Source organism: Corapipo altera, unplaced genomic scaffold (assembly GCF_003945725.1).
Source record: "Corapipo altera isolate COAL_440 unplaced genomic scaffold, ASM394572v1 1, whole genome shotgun sequence".
NCBI lineage: Eukaryota > Metazoa > Chordata > Aves > Passeriformes > Pipridae > Corapipo > Corapipo altera.
The window spans coordinates 28910175-28935660 of NW_020884873.1; the positions used below are offsets into that span (position 1 = coordinate 28910175).

Below are 25486 nucleotides of genomic sequence, written 5' to 3' on the forward strand. Positions count from 1 at the left end.
TTAGTGTCATAGTTAATTTTCCCTTGCAAGTCTCTCATGCATTCAGCACTTGGTAATACTCTCCCATAATCCATATTTTTAGTGGTCTACACAAAACCAGTGTACCTGTGGCTTATCTGGGTCCCTCTAAGACTGGACATGGTTTCTTCCAAATTCTGTCTCAAGTCTGCTATATTCTTTACAGTTCTCATTCTTCTTGTTTCAGGGTCTTCCCCTGGAGTAGAACAGTAAAACCAGCATACACTTTAGTGCACATGAGTTTATAAGGTTGAATAAAGTACACACATGTATACACAGCTGAGAATACACACATATGATTGTAAATAAGTCTGTCCCTTTAATATTTAAAAAATAAAGCTTCATTCTTTCAGTAATAAAACACATATATGCCTATAAATCACATGTAGTATGTAAAAAACCCACTGAAAAGAGTCCTGGTGAAGCATCCCTGTTAGGGTCCAAATCTATTAATGAAACTCAGATTTACAGTGTTGCGATTTTTATCCTGTGTAATCAAGGCATGATGCAACCCCAGACTACGTGATACATTACAAAGTCCTTTTTTACTCCTTGACATTTTACATGACGTGGTAGGAAAAAAAGCCTCAGCAAATCTGTGTCCAGAAAGAACTGAGATGACCCTTAAAACAACTCTTCAGTATGCACATAACATCCAGGCCATTTCAAAGTCTCTTTAAGTCAGGCACTTAATAAAGCATCTTTCCTGAACTGTAATAGTTTCCTGAAGGGGCGACATTATTCTTCATTCAGGATAAAATAAAATATACTCCTTGTGATACAATTCTGAACACTCTAAACACATGCATGATTTATACAATTATGGGTTTTAACAGCCTTCGGGATCCATTGTGAAAAGCTAGTCTGGTATCTGGAATAATGAAGCTCGCAGACCTTCACCTGGAACACCTTGAACAATGTTTACTTCACACAATTTAAAAAAAAAAAAAAGGCAAAAAAGTTATATATGATATGTCACAAAAGAAAAACATAATAAGCTTCAAAGGAATCTCCGAAAGTTGTACATGAAAAAACAAAAATGCATGTTTTCTAGTAAATTCATAGATCAAGAAAGTTTAGTTCATTTTACTTTTGAACAATAAGAGAATTTTGAAAGAAATTCTGTGACAGATATCACTGATTTGTTCAAGCCTAGAATTCTGCTTCAGGCTGTGTCCTGCATCTGTTGCTCAAAAGAAGGTTGACAGGAAGCATCATTATTACAGTTCTGTGCACAATGCTGAACTTAAAGTGTAAATAATTTCTTTTTGACTCTATCAATGATAAATTTCATGTCATACCTCAACTTGTTAAGTTTATTTTACTCCTCATTATGGAAATTTTATCCACAAGGATGATACTGTGCAACCACTAAAACTTTCTTTGACCTTAGATTTCAGATTCTCAGACACAATAAGATTTTAACCTAATTTTGGAATCCTCATGACATCCAGAAACTGTTTCATCTTTGAATATATCTAATAAGAGATAATCTGGTGAATTTAAACTCAGCATCACACAAAAATCAAGATCAGAAATGCAAGCAGAGGCAAAATACCATATAGATCAATGATATTTCAAATTTGTAAAATATAAAATGCATAAGCAGATATGCATCATCAAGTTGCTGCATTTCTCATTCTGTTGCCATCTTCCCTTCTCCCAGGTTTGTATTTGAGTTTAAACAAGATATAATTTCAACAATGGTGGTGTCTCTGAGGAAAAGCATAGTGTGCCATCTAAGTGATAAAACAAATAGGAAATGTTTGGGAAGGAGTTAAAAAAAATATTATATCCTTTACGTAGTAGATAAAATGGGAAAAAGAAAGGAGGAGACCTTAACGTAGAACTTGTAAGAAAAGTTCAGTAGGACAGAAAACTGGGAAATATTCAACCTGGGGCCAGAAGCAATGAAAATTTTATATTTAATAAAGCATTCTGGGAAAAAAACCAAAGTGCTACAGAAAAAACATTCTGGTAAGGTAAAAAGATCTTAATACCATATGGGAAAAGGCATGGGAAAAATACTGACTTGCAGCTGAACTACAAGTATAGTTTATAAAAAACATTGGGCTTAACATATTCAGTGACATTTATTTCAAATATAAGGAAGAATCTGCAGAAGCAAACTTTATTTGAATAATGGGTCAATTAAGCTACCTAATATTGAGTTTTGACTAAAGGATGAAGCCTTTGAGCTTACTGACAAACTGAATAGCTACTCTACCCTCTCCTGCAGTCCAGGTCTTACCAACCAAACATTCTTCAGGCAGTTAAGAAAAAACTCAATTCATGACATTAAATGGAAATAAATTATTTTATGCACATTCCCTATAACCTTTATTTCTACTCAATAGGAAAATGATGCACAGCACTAGCCAACATGCCCTGCAGTTGTGTCTCAATGTCAAACTAGCTTTCACAGCAATGCCAGTTTGAGGTTTTCCCATCTACTCTGGCCTGGCTGTATCTTCTGTCCTCTTTGATGCAGTCGAACAGTTTTTCAGGAAATGATTTTTGCCTATTTTATCACTCCAAATAAATTCTACAGTGGTTTAATGATCCTAAAGTCCATAAACCTCTGGGTTGGCACCATTGAACTGACAGTGGGATCAACACCTGGGCAGGATGGAAACAAGAAGTGGGGATACAGGCCCAGCACTGCAAAAGTCTCCATCTTCCCAAGCCACACTCCAAGCCCATGTTTATCCACAATATTTTGCTCCCTAAAATGCAATACCTGAATTGTATTTTATTTACATTTTTACATGTAGTACCTTGCAGGAGGCAAATGTCTGCACTCAGATTGAAATTACAACTGGTCCTGTTTCTCAAGCTAGATCGTTCAATAAAGCCTCTTGATAATCAGTGTACCCATGGGTCCCAGGTACTTTGCAGAAGTTTCTACACTACCGTGGAGATTCCTGCAAGGCAAAAAGTTTCATGCCCAGGCTAAACTCAAGACAATTACGTCCTATTAGATTGAAACTGCTTTTACAGCCCAGACAGTTCCCAGGCAGACCGTTCATGCTTGCCTCTGGACAGTTGTCTATAGTGCACTCAATTCCTCACTGTCCCTTTGCCCTTTGCTTTCCCCCATCTGCCAAATGCACTCAAATTGACTTCCAAGTGCAATTATATTCCTGCCACAATACTTATATAAGGGACATCCAGGATCTGTTACCTGCCCTGCCATGAAAGCATAGCTTGTTGGTATAAGAAAAATTTCTGTTTACACAGAAAGACAAATTCCAGGGTCTAAGCAGGCAGAATTAAAGGCAGAGCAATACTTTATATTTATTTCAGGAACTGAATACAATTATAATTTTACAGTGACTTTGCCCTTTTCTTTCCTTGTTTATCCTTGTCAGTTGTTCTTTGCTGTATGTTAACACTGCAAATCTTGCAGCAAAAATGACAGCAACTGTCTTTTTTAATATGTATTGCACAGTAAATAGCATAACAAAGCCTTGAGGTATAATTGCAATACATTAAATATAAGGTACATATATGGCAAGCTGCCAAAATACATTCTCACAATGAAGAATATTTCACTTTCAGACAAATTATATCACAAAATTGGTGTTATTCTAACCTGTAAAGGTGAAAAGTTTGAGATCTAATCTCGTTAGATCTCAGTGACACAAAGGGTAATTTCAAAACTTTTACACCAGTTTTTACTAAAAAAAAGCTACAACTGAAGTTTTATTATATTAAAATACTACATAGCACTACATAAAAAATCCTCAAAACTAATTATTAGAATGCTTTAAAAATAATTGTTCTTTTGTTTCTTTCCATCATTCTCTAAAGGCCATATTAATGGATTCCTGCTGTACTATGGATGAAAAAGTCAGAAATTATAAACAGTTGAACATGGCAATGGAGAAATTTTCTGTACTGAGTACAAGATCTACACTTTTAGGACAGCACTCTGACTCCCTATCCATATCAAGCCTCCTTCTGTACAGAGAACCACATGGATGATGAATATGTGCATTTTTTCTGAAAACTAGCTATACTATGCCTGTTAGAGGAGACACTATGGTGCTTATTGCATCAGGATTGGAGTTAAAGGGATCTTAAGACTCCTCCAGACACCTTGTTGCTTATAATACGGCCCAATGCTATCACAGAGTCTACCCATATTTTCATGACCTAACATATCAGAAATGCTCCCTATTTTATAATCTGGTTTGTATGCTAAAGAAAAGCCATTCTAATTCATACATGGGGAGACTGGGATAAGACTATAACCAGGGTACCCTGAAAATTTCTGTCAAAATTCTGTTCCTCCTACAAGGAAGGCCATTGCAAGTATTTTACTGACCCTATGAAATATAATCTCCTCAAATCATTTGTAGCTTCATCATTTATGTTAAACATTCCAAAAGATTTTCTCCAAACTTTTGCCTATAAGCAGTGAACCATTACAGGTTCCCTCAATAAATTTCTGGAGAACACATTTATTTCTTCCACTGAGTGAAATACATTCACAGGAAATCAAAATAAATATTTTACCAAAATCATTATATTTAACCTAAATAAGTTGAACTTTTACATTCACATTTCTGAAGCTCAAACATAATTTCACATTTAACAATACTGTTCATAATAATTTCTGTACTTCTGTACATGTAATTACAGCCCAAAGCAAATAGAAGAATTACAACTCCATCAATTGTCTGACTTTCATAAAAGAATTTACAAATAATAAACATCTCTCCAGGCAATTATCCACTATTAGATAATAACTCCATTCACAGAGGAAAGTACCAGTTTTAATCTGCAAGTGGGAAAACTGAGGCTCACAAGAGAACAGAAATTTGTCAGTGACACACAGTTGAAGTGGAGCAGGGGCAGAGGAGAGCTCAGTTTCCTTTGCTAGCAAGCCTCTGATCTCTAGAAGAAGCCCCTTTTAACTTACTGGTACAGTCTAATAATAAAAGCTATGAATACAAAGAGAATTCTTGGTTCTTTCTCATTTTGAGATGACAGTTTTTTTCACTACTTACACACCAAAAATTTTATCCTGAATGTTTAAACACAATCAGAGCTAACGTCCACCAGCAAGGAGCTCCGGGCTAGACACATGCTACACAACCTTTAAAAAGCAAGCAGCCACTTCAACCATTCGACTGGCTGAAGAACAAAGCTTTGGAAATGAACACTTTGAGCACTCTTATAAAGGGCTGAGAGATGAAACAGTAACACAGAAGCCTTTTGAAGCACTTATGTCTGTGGACTGCAAATACTCACTGGCATGCACAGATATAACAAAACTGATTATTTAAATAAAACTGAAACCCTGGCACTCACAATTCCATATACAGGGGTGAAATTATTCGCAAAGGGGTTAGGGAAGGGGGAAGAAATACTGGAGGGACAGTTTGTAGGAAGGCCGAGACATTTTTTGTCCTATCCAAACCTTGGATTCAAGATATCAATTTCAAATTAATGAGAACAAATGTTATTAAAATAAAATTATTTAAGAGTAAACTAATAGTACTTAAATATTCCACCTTATTTTTCAAAAAGCTAAGCAAATATGCCCAGTTATTCACAGGCTGTTGCTGCCCCTGCACCCATCAAAAGCAATTTAGACATTTGTCTTCATTTTATACAGTCTTAGGAGGTCAGGGTAAGCAAACAAAGAAGAAATGGCTAGACCCTATTTTTGCATACTACTGCAAATAAACCCAGTTCTGTCTTGGGAAATCACTGTCAAGATCAAAAATCTGCTCCATGCAGATATGTGCTAACACTTGGGTCTCCTCCAGCCCTTCCTGATGTCAAGCCAAAGGTAACTTACCAAAAATATCAGTATAAAGGACCTGTTCTAGGTCACCCAGCATTGTTATTATGACATCTTCATCCAGATGTGCAGTCCCTTCACGCAAGCACCCCTCCTCCTCCTCCTCTGCCCAAGTCCTGCTGGGGAAACGGGATGTGCAGGATGCATTTTCATCATCTGATTTTCTGGTCTCCTCATTGTCACCTGTATGCCGGTCTCCTGACCTCCTGGATGTCCTGCTATCAGTAGATGGTATCCCCTGATACTCTTGTGGTGCAGTGAGGCTGGAGTGGCAGAGAGAGTGCACCGACTGCGAGAGTGCCTTGGAAAGGGAGCCTCTGCACCTGGCTTCTGTGTCTCTCTGTTGGTAACTGTGGTTGAACTTGGAGGCATTTCCAAACCAGTTCTCCCTGTATGAGTATCGCCTCTTCTCCCCTTCGCTTATGAGCGTGAGATTGGTTAGAGACTTCTGCTTCTGAAGACGAACACACCCTCTTCTAACCTCTGTGCCTTTAAACACTGACAATTCAGCAGATCGCTGCATCTTTCTGTCGGGGGCTTCACCTCAGTTAGATTTCATATTTCTGAGATGGACAGCAGTTCAACTCCCCTGCAAAGTCCTGGGGTTGGTACCTGCATCACTGCATGCTGCACATCCCAGGTAGCACATACTTGCACTCACAAAGAAAAGCACAGCTCAAACATGCACTGTACATACCGTAACTGACTAGACAGGCACAGTCATTTTCTTTAAAATTACGCTGCTCTCTGCTAAGCCACTTCTTCCCGTCACATTAATCTGCAGTACTTACAGTCATTTTCACTTAGATTTCTCTCAAGCAGAAGAGAGTTGATCAAACACTCTGCTCCAGCACAGAAGTAATCCCAAAAGCCAACTGTGTTTTCCTCTCTTCATCCAATCACCAGTCTCATCGGAGTGGTGGGCCTGCATCTCTTTCTACAGCTGCTGTCTTCTGAAATCCAAGTAGGCACAAGTACTGTCTTGGGTTTTTCCCCCCCTCTCACCAGCTCATGACTGATCCTAGTGCACAGCTCTTCACTTTAGATGGGCTGACACAGAACTGCAAATACAGCCTCCACATCAGAGCTCAATAAAGAGCCAAAATTAACCAGTGAAGCAAAGCTCTGCACAAGCCTCCTTACATTTTAGTATTCAACCTGCATTCCCAGATATATGACTCTTCTCTGCTACTGCAATGAATGCTGCTGGCTGCCATGGCAGCAAACATCCTGGTGAATTAAACCGGAGACACAGAAGCCTCTGCCCAGTTTACAATGCCACAGGTTTCAAGACCCAGCTTCACCCGAATGGGATGCTACAGTAACAGATCTAGTTCATGGTCAAATCCTATTTTTCTCCCTGAAAGGTAAGGATGACAAATTATTTCTTCCATATCACTGCTACTCCCTACGCAGGAAGCTAGAATCAGACTTGCAAATGGACCTTCAGTCTTGCAATTTCTGCTCTGAATAAAAAATATATAATTTAAGATCTTAAAGAAGATAAAAAATGGAATGTAACAGTACCTGTCTGGTGAGATGAGATGATTTATAAAAGGAAATATTTAATTTCTTTCTCCTTAAAAATGTACCTTGTTTGCATCTCTGTGAGATTCAGAGGCTAGTATGGAATTAAAAAGCTGTAATAAAATATTTTTTTCACAATCTTCTGAAGAAAACCTATTAATGGAATAGTTTTATAATTTATAATGGAATCTTTTAAAAAGAAACTCAGTATTGTATCTGAACTAAATTAAGCAGTTTCAAATGTTATTTTTAAATACATTATCCAGAGAGAAAAAAGACTTACTTTTAAATGTATACATTTTCTACAGAGAAAAAGGTATTAGTCCCAGAAATAACAGATGAACAAAGAAATAGCTGAATTTAATTCATTTTTTTTTTTTTTAGATACAAACTTTTTATCTAGGGGAAATTAATTTCACAAAGAATTATGTAGAAATCTACAAATATTCAAATACATATGCTGTATGTATACACATAAATATAAACTGCTTTTGTCAGGGTGAACTTATGCATCTCAAGTTTCTACCTGAGAAACGCTGGCAGGCAAATAACCTTTAAAAAAACATCCTAAGAAATACAGACTGTTTGCAGATCTCCTGTGTGAATAAACAGATGTTAACAGAAGCCTCAGTGTATTTCTTGCTTTTCACTGGTTCAGTTTACAGTTTTTGAAGATACATAGGGGAAAATTCTTGGAAATTTTAAAGGAAAGGTACATTTTTTTCCTAGATAATTCTTATAAACACAGAACTAACATAGAAAAAAAAATCAGTAACCTCGAGAATTGGTTTTCCATATTAAAGCACAGACGAATTCCTAGAAAGACATGTTCCACAACAAGAGGAGGTACCACTCCCATCTCTGCCTAGCCCACAAAGTCAGAGGAGACAAGAGGAATGGTCTGTCTACCTGAGTACAAAACTGTCCCAAATATTAAGCACCTGTCACTTCTTCAGCATGAAAACAAAAGGAAAGACTGCTGTGTTTACTCCCAGGGTCTGCCAGTTGCAGTGACACATGAGCCCTTAAAAGGTTTTTATGAATGTGATGGTGCCTGCCCGCAGCAGAGCCCAGCAGGCTGGTGTGGATGCTGATGCTGTCCCAGAGCTTCAGCACTGCCCACATGCTCCTGCACCAGTATACACTGATGGTGCTATGCAGTTGTAATGGCCTGAGAAGCATGCCTGTGGAAGCTGTGGTTGTTAGAAAGACCTCACAGGGATGTATTTACAATAGAGAATTTGAAAAATGAAAGGCAATCTCACTCTTTTCCCACTCATTGTTTTTAAATCCTAAATTTATACTCAAATTGGTATAGTATTCTCAATTGCTATGTTTTGAATTAACAGGAAGAATAACGATTTGGCCCTGTCGTGCCAAAATTCTCTTAGTGATTTTCTTGAAATAAAGAGAATGTGGACTTTTCCTACCATAAAGACCAATTCTGAATCTCTTTCTGATACTCCAAATCCATGAATGGCAACTTCCTCACCCGCCCTTTCATGCCCAAACAGCTGCAGGCAGTGTCTTGTCTCCTTGGTCAGTTGTAGGCAGGCATGGATCTGCTCTGACTGTACACCAAGCTCACGATGTGCGCATGGCCATCTATGTAGCAGTCACTGCTGCAGTGCTGCACCTGACCTCAGTAAGGCCTGCAAACATGGAGTGTCCCTCGTACCAAGCACTGCTCTGCTGGGGATGCACTGCATGGCACGACTGCTCAGCTCAGAGCATGAATAGTCCAGATACAAGATTGCCAGAACTAGACATGTATATTCAGTTCTCTTTCCAGCTGGGATCAGAAAAATTTATGGCAGGGGATGAAAAAACTTCACCCAATGAGCCACACGAAACCTCATTTATAGTGTTGGCAACAGGTGCCACACCACTCCAGGCTGGAACGGTCTCTGGAAGCAGTACAGCTGCTAGGAAGCTCAGTGGGTCTCAGTGTCTTGGCTGATCTGTTCCTTCTCCCAACTGAGGAATCCATCACAGCCCAGCTCCAGCAGTACACAGGTCACAGACCATCATACTGGAATGAGAATGACACCTGAACTGTGTGACAGCCACGTGAGGGTAGCTGGCAGCTCCAGCATTCACCTGCCCCATTTATTTTTCTAAATATATTAAAAACACAAGTCAAATGCTGTTAGATGGAGGTACTGAGACTAATCACACAACCTTCATTCAGTCTTCACGTGTACAGCCCTTAATTACAAGGTTATATGAACTTTTCTCCCATTCATCACACTGCCTCAGTTGGTAGACATGCCATTGTGGGCATCCTCAGATACTTATGTATCTTGGCCCAAGTGCTCAGTAGAAAGAACACTGAGTTTATCCTTGTGCTTTACCACATCTGTCTGCAGGGTGTCATTTGACAAAACATAAATTTGCAGTGTCAGAAATTCTCAGGATTATTTATTGAAAAATCATTTTCTAAAGCTCAACCTCCATTTTAAAATGATGAAATATAGCAGCAAGAAAATACATCTTTCTAAACCAAGAAGAAAGTATAGGAGACCAGAGGAGAGCAAACAGCATTATTCCCCAACTACCTTGCAATTCAGTGTGTTCTCCATCCACAATACAGGAATATGTTTAGCTCAAGAACAGCATAGGGAACTTCCCCAAGCCATCACAGTCAGTGTTACATGCTACTTTATTTTTACTGTCTCTTTCATAAAATGAATTGTAAAAATTATTTTAAGAACTAATAATCTTTGGGCAAATTTTGCTGTCAGATAAGAATTTCTTTGAAGTCTCAGTGGATAGCTTGGAACCCTACAAATGACTTATGTAATAGACCTGCAAATGCATAAGATTATGAATCTTTTCAGCTAAGCTCACTGGAAAAAAATTGTAAACTATTTCTGCATCTATTAATTAAGTATTTGTTTTGGAGAGTAAAAAATTAAGCAACAATTGTTAAAGCCAAACACCATCATTGCTTTCATAAAATAACCCTTTGTAGTTTACTGACATGTAAAGATTTCAATGGATTATTAAATAATTAACTTACTGATATCCTTCTCTGATAAACTTGCCACAGAAACTGATAAATATCACAGCTACTACAAGTAGAAATACTGGGTAAGAAAGTCTGAACAACTTGTTCCTACCCATACCATGAATAACATATTCTCCTTTTATAATACTGTCTATGAAGGTATACTCCAGTTTTGCAGAAACATAGATACTGAGTAGTCTTGTTGAGGCAACCAGTACAAAAAGTACATGCAAGAAATAGTGTCCATATATGAATGCAGAATTGTCCTTTATTTAGGACTCCTAAATTTCTGTCAATGATTTCCTGGACAGAGGTCTACACATCTGTGTGCCATATGTGCAACAAGCCTACCATACACAGAACACATCAGAACTACTCCACAGGTGACTCATGCCTACAAAAGGGACTCATTCAGCATATGTGTATCATTGGTACCATGCACAGGGAAGGGTGTGCAGGAAACCTTAAAACTGCTGTGCATGTGCTCTACTGCTGACCTGCACGTTCACTGTGGAAACACCTGGGAATGCTCTGGCTGAGCTGTGGAATGTTCAGTAGGGGAAAAAAAGGTAGGAAAAAAAGTCTGAAGCACTTCAGATCACATCTGGAACAAATTTTCAGCAGAGAGAAACAGTGAAGAAACTCAGACTTAGGGTAGCTCTACCACGATGCAGAACTGTCTTTAGGCTTAAGTTATGTATTTACCTAGGGTAGCAGATTAATGTGGACAAGCTAAAAATAAAGAGGCTGTCCAGTTTATCAGGGCCACGCTTCTGTGCCCAGGGCTACACTGTCCTCCCCACCTCCCTTGCCTTCCAGGACCATTCTCTTCTCATGCCTGTGCAAGTAAAATTAAGTAATCAATTGCAGAGAAGTGGGCAGAAAACAAGAGGTTTGAGCTCTGACTTTGCCTTTTACCAGCTCTGAGTTGGAAGACAGCAAAGGCTAGAAAGGCAATCAGCTCCCTTAGAGGAGGAAGACAGCAGGGGAGAGTTGGAAACTACCTCTACATATTCTTTCTTTACTCTATTTTTTCCCATCACCACTGTTGAGAACTGCCTTAGTGGGCACAGAAAACAGAACCATGATTTTTCACCACTAGAGCAAGGAATCTAGCTTGGGTTTGGTATCCTGAATTGCTCAATGGTGCCAGACCAACCACTCATAAATATCTTCAGAATTATTTTTTCTCCACTGAACTTTTGCCTGTATTACAAAGAAATCTTGAACCAGACATGTTTAAAGCATTATTTTAAAATCAATTGTCTTATTTTGCTCCAAAGTAGATTAGGAGCTCTGATATGATCAGCTTGGCTGGTTATGGGACCAGTATTCTTCAGCCAAGAGACAATAAAAAATAGGGGTGTGTAAACATTCTGAAAGTAGAGAAACAGTCTATGCAATGATATAGGCTAAGATATCCTAGTCCTAAGCATGTCAGCCTTAGTTGTAAATATTTGGCACTTAAAAAGTAATAATGATTAATGAAGCAGAAACATGATACAGGTGGGACAGCACTTTATGAACACAGTCCTCCAAGCTGTTTACTAGTTTCCACAGATGCTCAGTCTTTTTCATGATTCTTACTGATCCTTACTGCTTACAAATATATTTTGCTGGTGTGTTGGCTACCAAGTTGCAAAAGAAGCTCAAGATAATATAAAGATGATGCTCATCCATAGCAACAATTGGAGATTTCAGGAAAAAGGTTATATCAAAATGAAAGAAACTGGATTCCTCTCTTAATACTCTGAAAAGAAATGACCAGACCAAGGAAATAAACTTAGTCTATCTCTTTGCTACTACTGGTAGAACCCTTGATCAGATCAGAAAAAAGATGCCCTTAAGTAAAAGTCCCCATAATGCTTGGGCAGTTAATTTCCCTTCTGGTGCAGAGATAATTTCAGATTGATTTGTCAAATTAATGCTTTAAGTGAGTTATATCCTGTATAAGATGAACCACATGAATCATTACAAAGCCATTTAAATTTTAAAAATATGGAGTGATAGGGCAAAACTATAGATAAAACCACTGGGACAGAATTTCATCTTTTATTTTTGTAAAAATTATAAGAAGAATAAGGATGCTAATGAAAAATAAAACCAACAAGAAATAAACTCTTTGCCTATCCCCAACTAGCTCTGGCAAAGAGTCCCTTTGGAACTACTTGCATGCACTACAGTTGAGTCCTGATGAGAAAATGAGCTGTGACACACTTTGCTTTTGCATCCATAGGCAGTCATGGTCAGATTTGGTGCTGATCTAAATCAGCATGGCTCTGTTGACTTCAAAGGAATTATTCTGATATGATTAGAAAAAAAATCTCCTCACATTTGTAACCTAGTAAGGACTTTAATCCATGTTTACAAGAAATTCCAGAACACAACCTTTAGCAGCTTAGCTCTAGCAGCAGCTTACAAGTCAGGTACAAGAGTAAGGACTTGTTTGTTTTCTGAATACAGATTCATTTATAAAAGCAAAATGGATCTTATGCAATTTATGTCTCAGTTCTGATGTTATGATTTAATTTGATTATATTAAATGCAAGGGTCAAACATTCTGAAGTCAACTCCACCACTCCACTTGGAACATTCAGTCTGATTAAATAAAATAATAATTACTTGAAATCCTAGCTGGTGAAATTCCAGTTTCTGCAAAATGATGAAAAGGATGTTTCAACAGAAGGAGCCAATTCAAATAAGAGAACTGTGGATTTCAAGCACTAATCGTGCATGACCCAAATTTTCTGCATATTTAATACCACTCATGATGAGAGGTCAAAAGTATTATTTCAACTCATCCTGGTAAGAAATAGATGTAAATAAAGAAGTTCACAATCTTCTCCTGATTTATTGTTACTCACCAGATATCTCCTCTAGGCACTGTTTGGCAGTCTTACTAAACAACAAATCCATTTTAGTAGGACTGGTGCAGGAGTCAGCAGGTGGTAAAGAGGTACTGTCATTTTCTGAGAGAGTTCTGAAATCAAGCAAGAAGATTGATTATTATTATCTATCATTCAGGTATCAATGGAAAGAAATGTACTTGCAGCTCCATCTAGAATCATATCACTAAAGAGTGAAAGTACCATTTTTGTCACATTCTTACTGTGCTAGTTTAACTGGAGCTACATAAATTTACAGGCAACTGGGAACTCTCTTTCTTTTCAGGAATGACTCACAGTTAATGCTGAGAAATTCGGAGCCATTTTGTTTCTCCACTTTTTTTTTGCAAGAACTGTCAATCAGACCTAGGCAGAATCCATTTAAATTTGTTAAGTCACATCCCTGCACATATATAAGGGAAATGAAAACTTGTAATTGATGAAATATTAAGCATGAAAGGCCATGTGGGAAAAAGCTTATGCAAGTCTGGAATGGAAATATGGCCCAGATATTTAAATCTATGTGCAGCTTATTTTGACAATGCCCCTTATATAACTGCGGAAATGGGATAACACAAGTTTTTCCATTAACTTGCTAACAAATAGCTCATATTTTCTTTGAGGGTACATTTCTGTGACTATCAATGATAAATTATAATAGGTACCCTTTGTTGAATACAGTTATTTTCTGTTACAAAAAGGTAAATAGCAAGAAATACATGAGCACATGGATTATAATACCAAATGCATCACATACATTGTCTCTTCTTAAGGAACAGCTGTAGTATCTAGTTTATAATGGAACTGTTGATCTATGATGCCATTAAGTAGAAATGTGTACCAACCACATATTTATACAGTAAAAGAACATATCTAAAGATATACTAGCAGCTTTTTGAAATAAAATGGGAAAAGATCTTCACTTAGAGCTTAAGTTCTTCAGCTTTCCTGACATGAATAGCACAGTCTTTTGATTTATTAAAACACTAGTGAAATATTTATATCCTAATTTTAAACTGTGACATTTATAGATCAATTCCTAAAATTCACCATAAAATGTTTCTAATGATCAATTAAACTGAAAACAGAAACACATAACTGTGTGATGAGTGTGTGTTTTATAAATAAAACTCATAAAAACAGTGACTTATCTCTCAAAATAATTTTATGGTAACTTATTTTATGAAGTAACTTTCCAGGTAATTTATATTTTTTTTTAAAGTTACTTACTGGATGTCAGAGTTACTTATGGAATGTATTTATTCAGTAATTCACAACAGTAACTGAAGGAACAGATATCTGCACATACAGCAGCATGTACTGACATGGTGGAATCCATTGATTAGAATCATTCAACTCAGAAATAGAAATGTAAATTATGCCTGATTGGATACACTGTCTTTCTTATCAATTTCTGTTGTCTTGGATGCTGGAAACAGAAAATTGCTCTATAAAAGAATATTTTTGGCTGTTGTCTGTCACACGCTACTGGAAACGCAAGCTCAGCACATGTTGCAAGGTTAACTGTGTCCTGCCAACCTTGAATGTAATTCAACATTTGATGCTTGAGAGGACGGTGTCTTAAGTAACAAAAAGCTCACTCTATCGCCCTGCAGTGAACACATCCTGAAATTCCACCGTCCTTCCTGCTTTCCCATAGGTCTTTAAATCATCAAAATGAAAGAGGGCCATGTCTACCTTCACTGAAAGCCATTTCGAGAAGCCATGAGTGCTCATGAGCACTCATGTCTGGGTTTAGTGCTGAGACTTAGTGCAGAATCAGTCCAGGGCAAGCCATCAGCTCAAAAACACACCTCAAAAAGGGGCACTTCAATAATGGTAAAGGTAATTGGTCTCCACTCTTTTGATAAACCCAAATCACATAGCTTCTGGGGCTGGAGCCAGAGTGAGGTTAAGTTTGTTAAGAGGAACACTGGAAAAGAGTAGGTTGGTTTTGGCCTTGTAGGAAGAGCATCCAGCTAGAAGGGTGCACTTCAAGTATTCCTAATGTTCTCCACAAAAATGCATATGGAATTTGCATCAGTCTCTCTCTCATTAGAAACAAAAAGGGATCCTTTTTACCTGTTCTCCTTCTGGCTCTATGGCATAGCATTCCTGACTGTACAACTATTCAAACATCAGTCACTGCATCAAACTAGAAGGGTGAAGCTATCTTCCAAGAGAGAACAGGAAGGATCTGTTCCTGTTTATTTGGACATCTATCATCAGAAAAGGATTAAGTGATCTGGACTGGTTACCAATACCCAACATTTGCACTAATTCTTCATCTAGTGAATGAGGCTGGGTAAAACAGAACTTTAATCATAGTATCATAATCATAGAATCATTAGGGTTGGAAAAGACCTCTAAGATCATCAAGTCTTACCTTTGACCTAAATACCACCATGCCCACTAAACCATATTACAAAGTGCCATGTTTGAACAGTTGCAGGGATGGTGACTCCACCACTTCCCTGGGGAGACTCTTCCAATGCTTAGCCACTCCTTCAGTGAAGAAATGGTCTAGATTGCCCACTGGCAGTGACTATTGCCTATAATGCCAATACAGATGAATATATAGCTCATTATTGACTGTATGGCAACATAGATACTTATGTTAGAAGGACTGGATCTCCCTCCCAAAGTACCAACAAGTAATGAGTGACTTAAAGCAACTAAGTAAACTTCAGCATGATGCGTGAACATATCTAATTAAAATAGAACTTAATAAAATTTTTCACTAGTTCCCAACTTCGCCCAGGATACGTCAAAAGTTTTAGAGACACACTAAATACTAATAAAGCACATTTCCATTCTTCAGTGTTTTGTTGGCTCTTTTTCTACTTGCAAAACCCTGATGCAGTTATAACCAGGAAGATGATTTGAGAAACACTGCAAGAAGAGATACTTGCAAAGATTTCCGGTCCAAATTTTAGAATCTGATTAGTGGGATTAATTGCAGCACAAAATACAGTTTCTTGGACTTAAGATGGCACTAGAATCTAAACCTTAAAGTAAAAATACTGAATAGCAAAGATCACATAACAATAATAATTTAAAAACGTTTAATTTAATTCATATTTAAAAAACCCCACAGAAACACAACTCAAATGTAAATATGATGCTATTTTCCTAAATTTATAGGCAGCCTGAAATAACAGATCTAAAAAGTGTAAAATTCCCCTTTTATCTCTCTTGAAAATTGAAAATTTTAGTCTAATACGTCTAAATATGTCTAATACGTCTAAATAAATGTGATTTGCAATCAAAACAAATAACAAAAAAGCTGCTATACCAGCTTCATTCATCATTTTTATCTTTAATTTGGTAAAAGAAATCAATTATTGTAATTGTCTGAGGCAATAGCAGAAATCCCAAGGAAGATTATGGATTTTGCAGCAGTCTAAGTTGTGCTTACTTGTGAAAGCTGGTTATTTGTTGTCGAAGAGACAGACTAAAAAGCACTGGTCCTTGGGCAGCTGTGATGGAGATACCCCAAGGAGGAAACAGGGACCAGGTCTCTCATCAATAGCTCTTTTTCCACCAGGTCTCCACAGAGTTGCCAGCTGTCAGCACTTCAAAAGCAGCCCTTCCTTTTGGTGCATGACAGCCAAGGCCCTGCTTTTCTCTGGAGTTGAGCTTAGCCTGGGGTGAGGCTTAGCCAAGCTTAGAAGGACTGAGAATGGTCTAGGGGTGACAGATTTCCAAGTAAAATCATGTAAGATTTTGGGTCTCTTGGGGAACAGGGAGACCCAGGTATACACTGGGTACCTAAAATGTCAAGTTTCTTTGTTCTACACTTGTCATACAGGTTGTGATACACTGGATCAAGAATGTAAATGACTCTTTTCTTAGATCAACTATTTTTTTTTTAAAAAAGGAAAATGAAATTGTAAGATTTGTCTTCTCCAATACTTCTGGCTCTAACTTTCCGTGGGACATATTAATGCTATGAATGACTCAAGTGATCTCTGCAGGACTGCAGCACAGATTAAGCTCAAAGCAAGTAAACAGCAAATTAAATTATCTTCTCAAACCTTACAAATTGGCCTTAATGATCCTCTGTCCTCTACCCATTCAAAATCCACTGCCTTAAAAAATAATTAAATTTTTGCATCTCTCTTAATATAAAGCAAAGGAGAAAGAATTTCAGTTTAGTCAAAGCCAGCCCACTCATATTTCTTCCAGTGCTGTACACCTGCACAGGTTAATTTAGGCAACCTTCATGAAAACAGGACAATCTGTTTTCTCTTTTAATCATGGCAATCAGAAAATATATTTATTCAGATCCCACTGAGTAACATGCTACCTATTTGTAAAAGCATCAAACTCACTTAATGGGACAAATCCTGCTTTCAATCATACCTGCACAAGCTCATTCAGTTTGATTAAAATGAGCCTATATAGGAGTACTTAAGAATAGAATTTGAAATACTAAATAAGTGATCTTTAACACAGTCAATCTGCCTCTAACAAAATAGCCAATCTTAGATAAACAGAGATAACATCAAAGATTTGTTTGCTTTTTAGTCAACATTCCAAAAGATGTCAGATAAATATTCTTGCATTTTTCCAACAGCTCTCTGAGATGCAGCTGTCTTGAATGGGTATCCCTGTCAGCATAACAGACTGGCAGGACCACATCTGGAATATGAGCAGTTTGATCACCCATGTTCAAGACATGTGAGTTAAATTGGGAACAGATGCAAGGAAGGGCTACTAGGATGCTCATGGGGAAGATGAAACCCTCTGAAAGGAAAAAAAAAAAAGAGAGTTGATTTGGTTTAGTCTTGCAAAAGAGAAAGAAGGGGATGGGATTACTCCCTCACGTATTTAAAAAAAGCAATGAAAAAGAGGGAAAACAACTTTTTAAGTTAAAGGGCGATATTAACAAGGTAATAAATGAATGCAATCTCATTATGTGGGATGTAAAAGATTTCTATAAATCAGATGAGTGAGTTTCTGGAAGAACCTTCACACTACAGTAGTGCAGATTAGAATAAAATTTAGTTAGCTTATGAAAGAGTTAATATGGCTACCAGTTACAGAAGCCTGAACAGAATATTCTTTTAGGTCCTTTATCCTGCATTTTACTGATTATTTAGTCAAAGGAATAAGGCTATGTCGTCTGTACAGCAATTTAAAAGAATAACTTCAGATCATAAACAGCAAACAGCTGAATTATCAAGCTACTATTTTAACTCAGCATTATTGAAGTAGGTATTTACCATGATTTCTTCAATTATTATCCTTCTTCCCATCTCTTAAACCAACACCTGCACACCTGAAACTTTTCTTGAACAATTACTTGTAAATCAAGCATGGAAAAGTGAAAGGATTTTTCTAAAGAGCATGCTGTTGTTAGAAGTAAAACTGGTGGATGTCAATGTTTAACACTATCTACAATTGCAAAATTTTGGTGGTGACTGTTGCTTTATTTTCACAGTAGTAATATAAATAACAAAAATCAATAAAGCACTGCGGTATTACTTTGAGTCCTCACATTTTTAAAGAAGGACTTGAAGTATATTTAGCAGCACAATCTATTATTAACAAATACCATTAAATGACAGAATGTTTTTTACTGAAAACTTAGCTTCAACTCCACAATCAGTGATCAGAAGTAGGTTCTAGTCATTAAAACTGGACATAAATACGGTTTCAACAAACCCTGCAGATGCTGTGTTTGCAGGATCCTTAAAGAGTAGTATAAAAACAGTATAAGACAGTATAAAAACATTCCCTAAGACAGTATAAAAACATCCTGAAGAGGCTGCTGAAATTGAATTTCACTGTGCTTCCAGAGGTACAACCAGATTATATCCTCCTTCCCATCTGTCACTGTTCTGTACTTCCTACGCGACCTTGAAGCTAGCAATACAATTGATTTAATCACTATACAGTAAAGGAGTCAGGAAGAAAGTTTTAGTATCTGGAATGTGTTTGTAAATCAAGCATGGAATTTACATGCTTGTGAATTCCTGATATTTCCTTTGTCTGCCTCTATCTAGTGAACACTTTAATCCTCACAGAATCAGTCACAGAAACGTTCTAGATGCAATGACCCGCGTAAAGCAGGTCTGGTTACATTAAGTTGCTCAGAGCCTTGTTTGGTTGGGTCTTGAACATGCCCAAGAACAGAGATTCCAAAACCTCACTAGGCAGCCTGCACCAGTGTTTCACCACCCTCAAAGTAAAAACATTTTTTCTAACTTTCAGGGCAGCACCTTCCCTGCTGTAACTTACATCTGTTACCTCTTATCTTTTCTCCCTAAATTTCAAGGAGGAATCTGGCACCATCTTCTCTACGCCAACCTATTAGGTAGCTGAAACTACCTGTTTCTTACTCTTTAAGGACAAAAGGAGGGCCAAACTAGTGTTTGTAGTCCAGCATTGACACTCAAAGAGTAACTCTGCAAAGTCGCACTTCAGAAAGTGCTGGAGCACAGGAAAGTGGTCACAGCACTAAGCCTGACAGAGTTCAAGAAGCATTTGGACTATGCTCTCAGGCACATGGTGTGACTCTTGGGGATGGTTCTGTGCAGGGCCAGGAGCTGGACTCAACGGTCCTTGTGGGTTCCTTCCAAGTCAGCATATTCTGTGATTCTGTGAAACTTCTTCCAGACATTGCTATCATTAAACTACAAATTTATCTGAAAAATTGAAATTTAAGTAGTGCATGAGATAGAAGTGCAGCTCAGATGATGAGTGGTCATCTGGTTCTCTGCAGCAGTTTCTATACTTTCAGCATTTCAGGCAATAAGCAATTCCTGAGCACCAAAGCCCCTGGGATTTGGGCACTTCAGATTCTATATTTCATCCCTGGAAAAGAGACCTACTAAGCTCCTACAGTGATTACTGAAGTAGTCAATAGAATAAGCTGCAGTACATGCATCCAGTTACAACTCAAGGTTCTCCTATTCAAATATTCCTTTAATGTTTAAGAAAATCCAAAGCAAACCCTAATTTCCAACATATCACATACTTCATGCAGGGTTATGATGATTTGCCTTAACTAAGGATTTGTCCCATGGAGTGAGGAGATATTGTGTTACTCTGGGACTACTGTTTCCCATTTTATGGAAATAATGCAAACTTATACAATTTGGTTCACAAAAAATAAAGCAATGATTGCATACAACAGGCTTTTCTCTGGGAAAGAAAGTGTTTGGAATTGCAGGTTATACTCCACTTTTGAGCAATGTGTAGGAGAGCTAAGAACTCCAAATACTGAGAAATTAGCCTGTTATTCTCTTGCTAAGTTGTTAGGAGACAGACTCAGAGTTTGTTTTTTGTTTGCATTATTTTACATTTTTTAACCCGTTTTCACTGTAGACTAGTAAGTACTAAACTTCTGTGTCACTATTCCTCATCTGAAATTTAAGCACCACTAGAAAGACAGATAAATTCCATGGCCAATTTCAATACAAGTCTAAGGGACTCTGGTAGATGTTACAATTTCCATCTTCTTCCAATTTTGTCTATATAGAAGAATGTGTAATTTGAAGTAGTGTCTGGTGTATTTTAAAAAGTTATACAGTCTCTTACACCTTCCTTTTAGCTTTCCTGTTGTTTTTTTCTTCTCAAGCTTTCTGGTAACTAAATAACATCTACTTCAGTCTTATATCAGTTGGACCCTGCAGTCAGCTTCAGAGGGGACACTTAAGGGACTGTAAATAATACAGTCCCTTTTAAAAATAAATAATCACTTGCTGAGAAAGAGGGAAGAATTTAAATTATACCCATTTAAATGCAACTCTGACTATTGCTGCTAATCTTTGAAGAGAAGCAATAATCTCAAATGAATTTCCGTGCCATGTTGTTTAAGAATAAAAATACAATGTGGTATCAGACAGGACAAAGCACCAAGACTGCAAAGCTGAATAGTGCAATATGTCATTTGAGAACTTGCCAGTGAAACAGTATTTTCCACCTACTGTCAGTTAATAAAAATATACAACTCCTTGAAAACATGAATATTGATAACCGTTGTAGGATTTCATTCTCTATTTAGGCAAAATACATGCCGATCTCAAACAAACTCTTTGGAATATTTTGTTTTACTCACAAATCTACAGTAATATCCTCTTGAATAACAAACAAACATTCCAAAATATATCTGCAGGTATCAGCAACAAACCAGAAAAAGTGCTATCTTACTTATCCTTGTAAGAAAGGATAAGTGTCCTTACTTATCCTTGTGCTAACAGCCTAAACTGATCACAGCATTACATTGCAAGATTCTGCAGGATTCTGGATAAAAAGCATGGTATTTTTACTAATTTTTATTGAAACTTTTTACAGTGACTGCAGTACAAACTCAAAGAACCTAGATATTCCTTCTAGTTGGAAAAAAACCCCTTGTTAGTCTGAATGGTAACTATTGTTTATCAACTCATATAAAGCTGTTAAAAAGCAAACCTGAAAATTCAGTGTATAAATTATGGTGACTCTGAAAATAATTATGTTTAAGAACAAGAAAATGTAGCTACAATACCCTAGCTCATGCTCACGTCCACCTACCATACATGCACAAAAATAAATATGCTGACTTTGGAAATATGGATATTTTATCCTTGGTTATATTTATATTCTTCTATGAAATCATTGTGTGGTATTACAAAGCCCTTGAGACTTCTAAGAAATGTGGTTACTGACTATTTTTGAGTCAGATTCTGCTCTCAGTTACAGAGATACATACTGAAGTAGCCTCATCAAAGTCAGTCTATTACACTGGGTTTATGGCATTCTGAGATCAGACTTTGGCTCTGAAAATTTTATTTTCATGTGAGATTTAACTTCAAATACAGTCTCCTTTGCTGCTTGTTAGGAGCAAACAGACAGTTATTAATACTAAATTTTACTTGAAGATGCATGCTTCTATCACCCTTTAAAATTCAAAATACATTTTGCTTCATGATGAAGCTTAAAGGAATGATATCTCCACCATGCAATGAAATTGCATCAATATATAGTAAAATTACCATTAAATAGCACATACATCTGAAGGCAAAGCTTAGCTTCTTTTTCTCTCTTCTTATATATGTACCCTAACACATAAGTAGGCTGTCCTATGTACAACACTTAGAATTCTGTGTATCACTGATGTTATTCCAGATAGTTATAAAGATACATGCACATTAAGTACATCCAGTGAAAGATCTAACTGAAACTCGAGAGGCTATCCACTGCATATTAGAATAAATATAAGCTACATTGAGCCTTTTCTCCCTCCCATATAATTTTCTTAACTTATCAGTCATCCAGATTGGTTTTGAAGCCACATTTAGTTATGTGCAATGATTTATATACTCCCTCAGAGCCTACTTCACCACTTCTTTAATTTTTAGCCAAGATTATTTAGATTACTAGTCACTAACAAAAACTGCCAGTAAATTTTGCTTAATAATGAATTTGTCATTTTATCAGATGTTAAATTTACCCACAACTGTAGCTAAAGCCCTCCAACAGTTGACATCTGAAATTATTACTCAAATCAGTCTGTCAATCTTTCTGCACTTACTGTATCTTCTGAGCTGTACAACAGTGAATTCTCCCAGCTTCTCTTCAGTTACTCTATCATACAGAAAAGTAAATTCAAAGTTTGATACTAGAACATTTAACTGTTCATTTTTCTCTTCCAGAGCCTTGGACATCCAAAGAGTTACTATTGCCTGTAAAAATTAACTGCCCTCATGGAGTTAATCTACATCTAGTTCATGTATAAAACTAAACAGGAAAAGGACCTGCAAATAGCAACCTTCTCTGTCTACCCAAAGTATTGAAATATTTTTGAATACTTATAAAAGTTTGTATATGGTTTTTCTTTAAATATCCTACCAGTACTGTTACATATTCTGAAAACATCAGCAGTTCATTTCAGTATTTTTAAGGGAACAGTGTATTTTAAGCAAATATTATCGAATATCAGCAAATATATGTTGAGATTCTTAGAATGCAAACAAGAATACTCACACTAGAAACCCAGACTCAGCCATGACCTTTCAAAGACAGCACAGACAATGTACCCTATGACTCGCATTTCTAATAAAAATACTCTGAATTTTAAATGGCAAATATTTGCAGTGGATTACTTTTGTACAACGTAGAGACTCACAGTTCTTGGAAGAAATTTTTCATACAGTAACATCAATTAAACAATGATACTAGGAGAACAGTGGCATGATGCTGTGACAGAAACTGGGAGATAAGAACTGTAACAGCATGATCCACCATTACTCTATCCATTTTAGTTCTCTTTTCTAAATGGTAGCACGAAACCAATTTTCCTCCATGACCTTACCTATAAATGAATGGAGCTACTGTGGCAGTGTTGGGGTGACTGTATTGCTGTTGCTGAGGAAGCTGGACGACACCATTTCCTGTGCCTTGGCCACTGCTTGCAGCCATCGAGGCCGATGGAGCTGCAGAGGATCCTGCACTTGGCTCTTTCTCTTCAGAAGAAGCAAGACCAGAGGAAGGAGAAGCCTTCTCATTAAGCTGAGATTTTGCTGTTGACTGGGACTGGTTTCCTTTTGTAGTCCTCAGTTTTTCAACCTCCTTACTTCCCGTGCATGTGGAGGAAGTGCTCTGCTTTGCTGTTGGTACCTTTGATCCAGGTTTTGGGATCCCACTAGAAGATAATATTAAACTTTCCTTCTTGGCTGCTGTTGCCTTGCTTCCCTTTGGGATTAAGCTTGCAATTTTTGAGCTCTTCTTTGTAGATGTTTCAATGACCTGATCCTTCTCTTCCTTGACTGCCTTCTCAGTGCAAACTTTGTTTTTGTCCCTGTTTTTTTCCTCTTTGTCCTTTGGCTGTAGCAAAGACTTTTTATTGCTGAGATTTTTGCTGCCAGCTTTTGGAGGGGTTAACTTCGGTGATACTTTAGGACTGCTACTTGTTGAGCCATTGCTGTTCACCCCACCACTTAAGACATCGGTTTCACCACACTCTGAAAGGGTATCATCCTCTCTCCCACTGTCACTGGGCCCTGAGCTCAGTGACAAAGGAGGTCTCAGAGCAGTCCTAGCATTAACCAGCTTGAATTTTTCCAGCATAGATTTTTGTCCAGATGAAGGGGGCTTCACACCTTCAGAAGGTGGTGGCTTGAGCCTGTCTGAAGATGGAGTAGGGGAGGTTGCAGGACTAGGCTGCTTCACAGACAGCATGGTAGAGGTCGCGCTGTGTTTGACATTCATGGATTTGCTGCGCCAAGGTTTGCTGGCACTTGGAGAAGGTATGGCAGAGACCTGCTGCTGCCCAGTGCTGGTGGGATGCTGCACATTTCCATTCATGCCTGCAGATGGGTGAGGGCCTTTTGGTGAATCTGCTTTAAAAAAAAAAAAAGAAAAAAACATAGTGGTATAGTTACTCTCCCATTTCCTACTTGGAGGTGATATCATACTCCTCTGGGATCTGAAACACACTTATATGAGATCTATAACAAACATAATTTATATGTTCATGGAACACGAAGGATACTAACAGAAAATGCTTTTCTTTCCTCCCATCATCATGGTGTTGTTCAATACTTCCATGATCTTAAGTAAATCTCAGAAACACCTTCCTTGTAACCATTTCCTTATGCAAATCAAGCCATCCAATTTAAGATTTTATCTTTAATATGCCATAAAGAAATTCTTCCAATCACTTTTTGATTATAAAGCACTGAGATGTTGAAGAAAAAAGAATACTAAAATTCTAGTAGAAAAACAAAACCAGACAAAGATGGGTTTGAAGTTTAGTGAAAATAAAATATGTGCTAGAAAGCCAAAGTTTTAGGCAGGAGGAGGAGGACTGAGTAATACTGAAAATAAATGGATAAAATCAATATTCACAAAGTTTTAAGTATAGTTAACAATATATAGTAGCTGACTTCAGGAACTTATCTCAGTACACTTTCATAGGGAAAAAAATTTATCAGCAATTTCACCAGTGTCAGTACCAGAAAGTTACACTGATATATCACCTTCATAGGTACAGCAACAATAGCTGTTTTGGGCCTGAAGTTCAGGTAGGTACAGAAAGCTTGTTTACATGGCTCTGGCACATTCACTACCTTTACATCATCCAGGAACTTCAGTGAATCTTCAGAACGAATGAGAACAAGACTCCTGCAATAATCAAACTCTGCTAATTAACAGCTGTGATTTTCAAAAAAGTTGTCTAGCCTTGTTAAGCAAAACTCACTAAGGCATGAAAGGGTTAAGGTCTTCTGCACAAAGTTCAGA

At 37.3% G+C, this 25486-nt stretch overlaps 1 protein-coding gene across 11 annotated transcripts in view; it reads right to left on the reverse strand.

The window, feature by feature from the left end:
* The window catches only part of NAV3 (neuron navigator 3), a 399897-nt gene that overhangs the window by 106336 nt on the left and 268075 nt on the right, over nucleotides 1-25486 (reverse strand). For 6 of the 11 annotated variants that reach the window (XM_027655672.1, XM_027655690.1, XM_027655681.1 and 3 more), the window contains 3 exons: nucleotides 23559-24585; nucleotides 13235-13350; nucleotides 106-214 (listed from right to left, as the gene is read on the reverse strand). In XM_027655672.1, the coding sequence (XP_027511473.1) occupies nucleotides 106-214; nucleotides 13235-13350; nucleotides 23559-24585 (1252 nt within the window). Of the gene's footprint in view, nucleotides 1-105; nucleotides 215-5830; nucleotides 6610-13234; nucleotides 13351-23558; nucleotides 24586-25486 lie in introns of those variants that run through there. The other 5 variants (XM_027655698.1, XM_027655712.1, XM_027655656.1 and 2 more) reach the window with 2 other exon arrangements.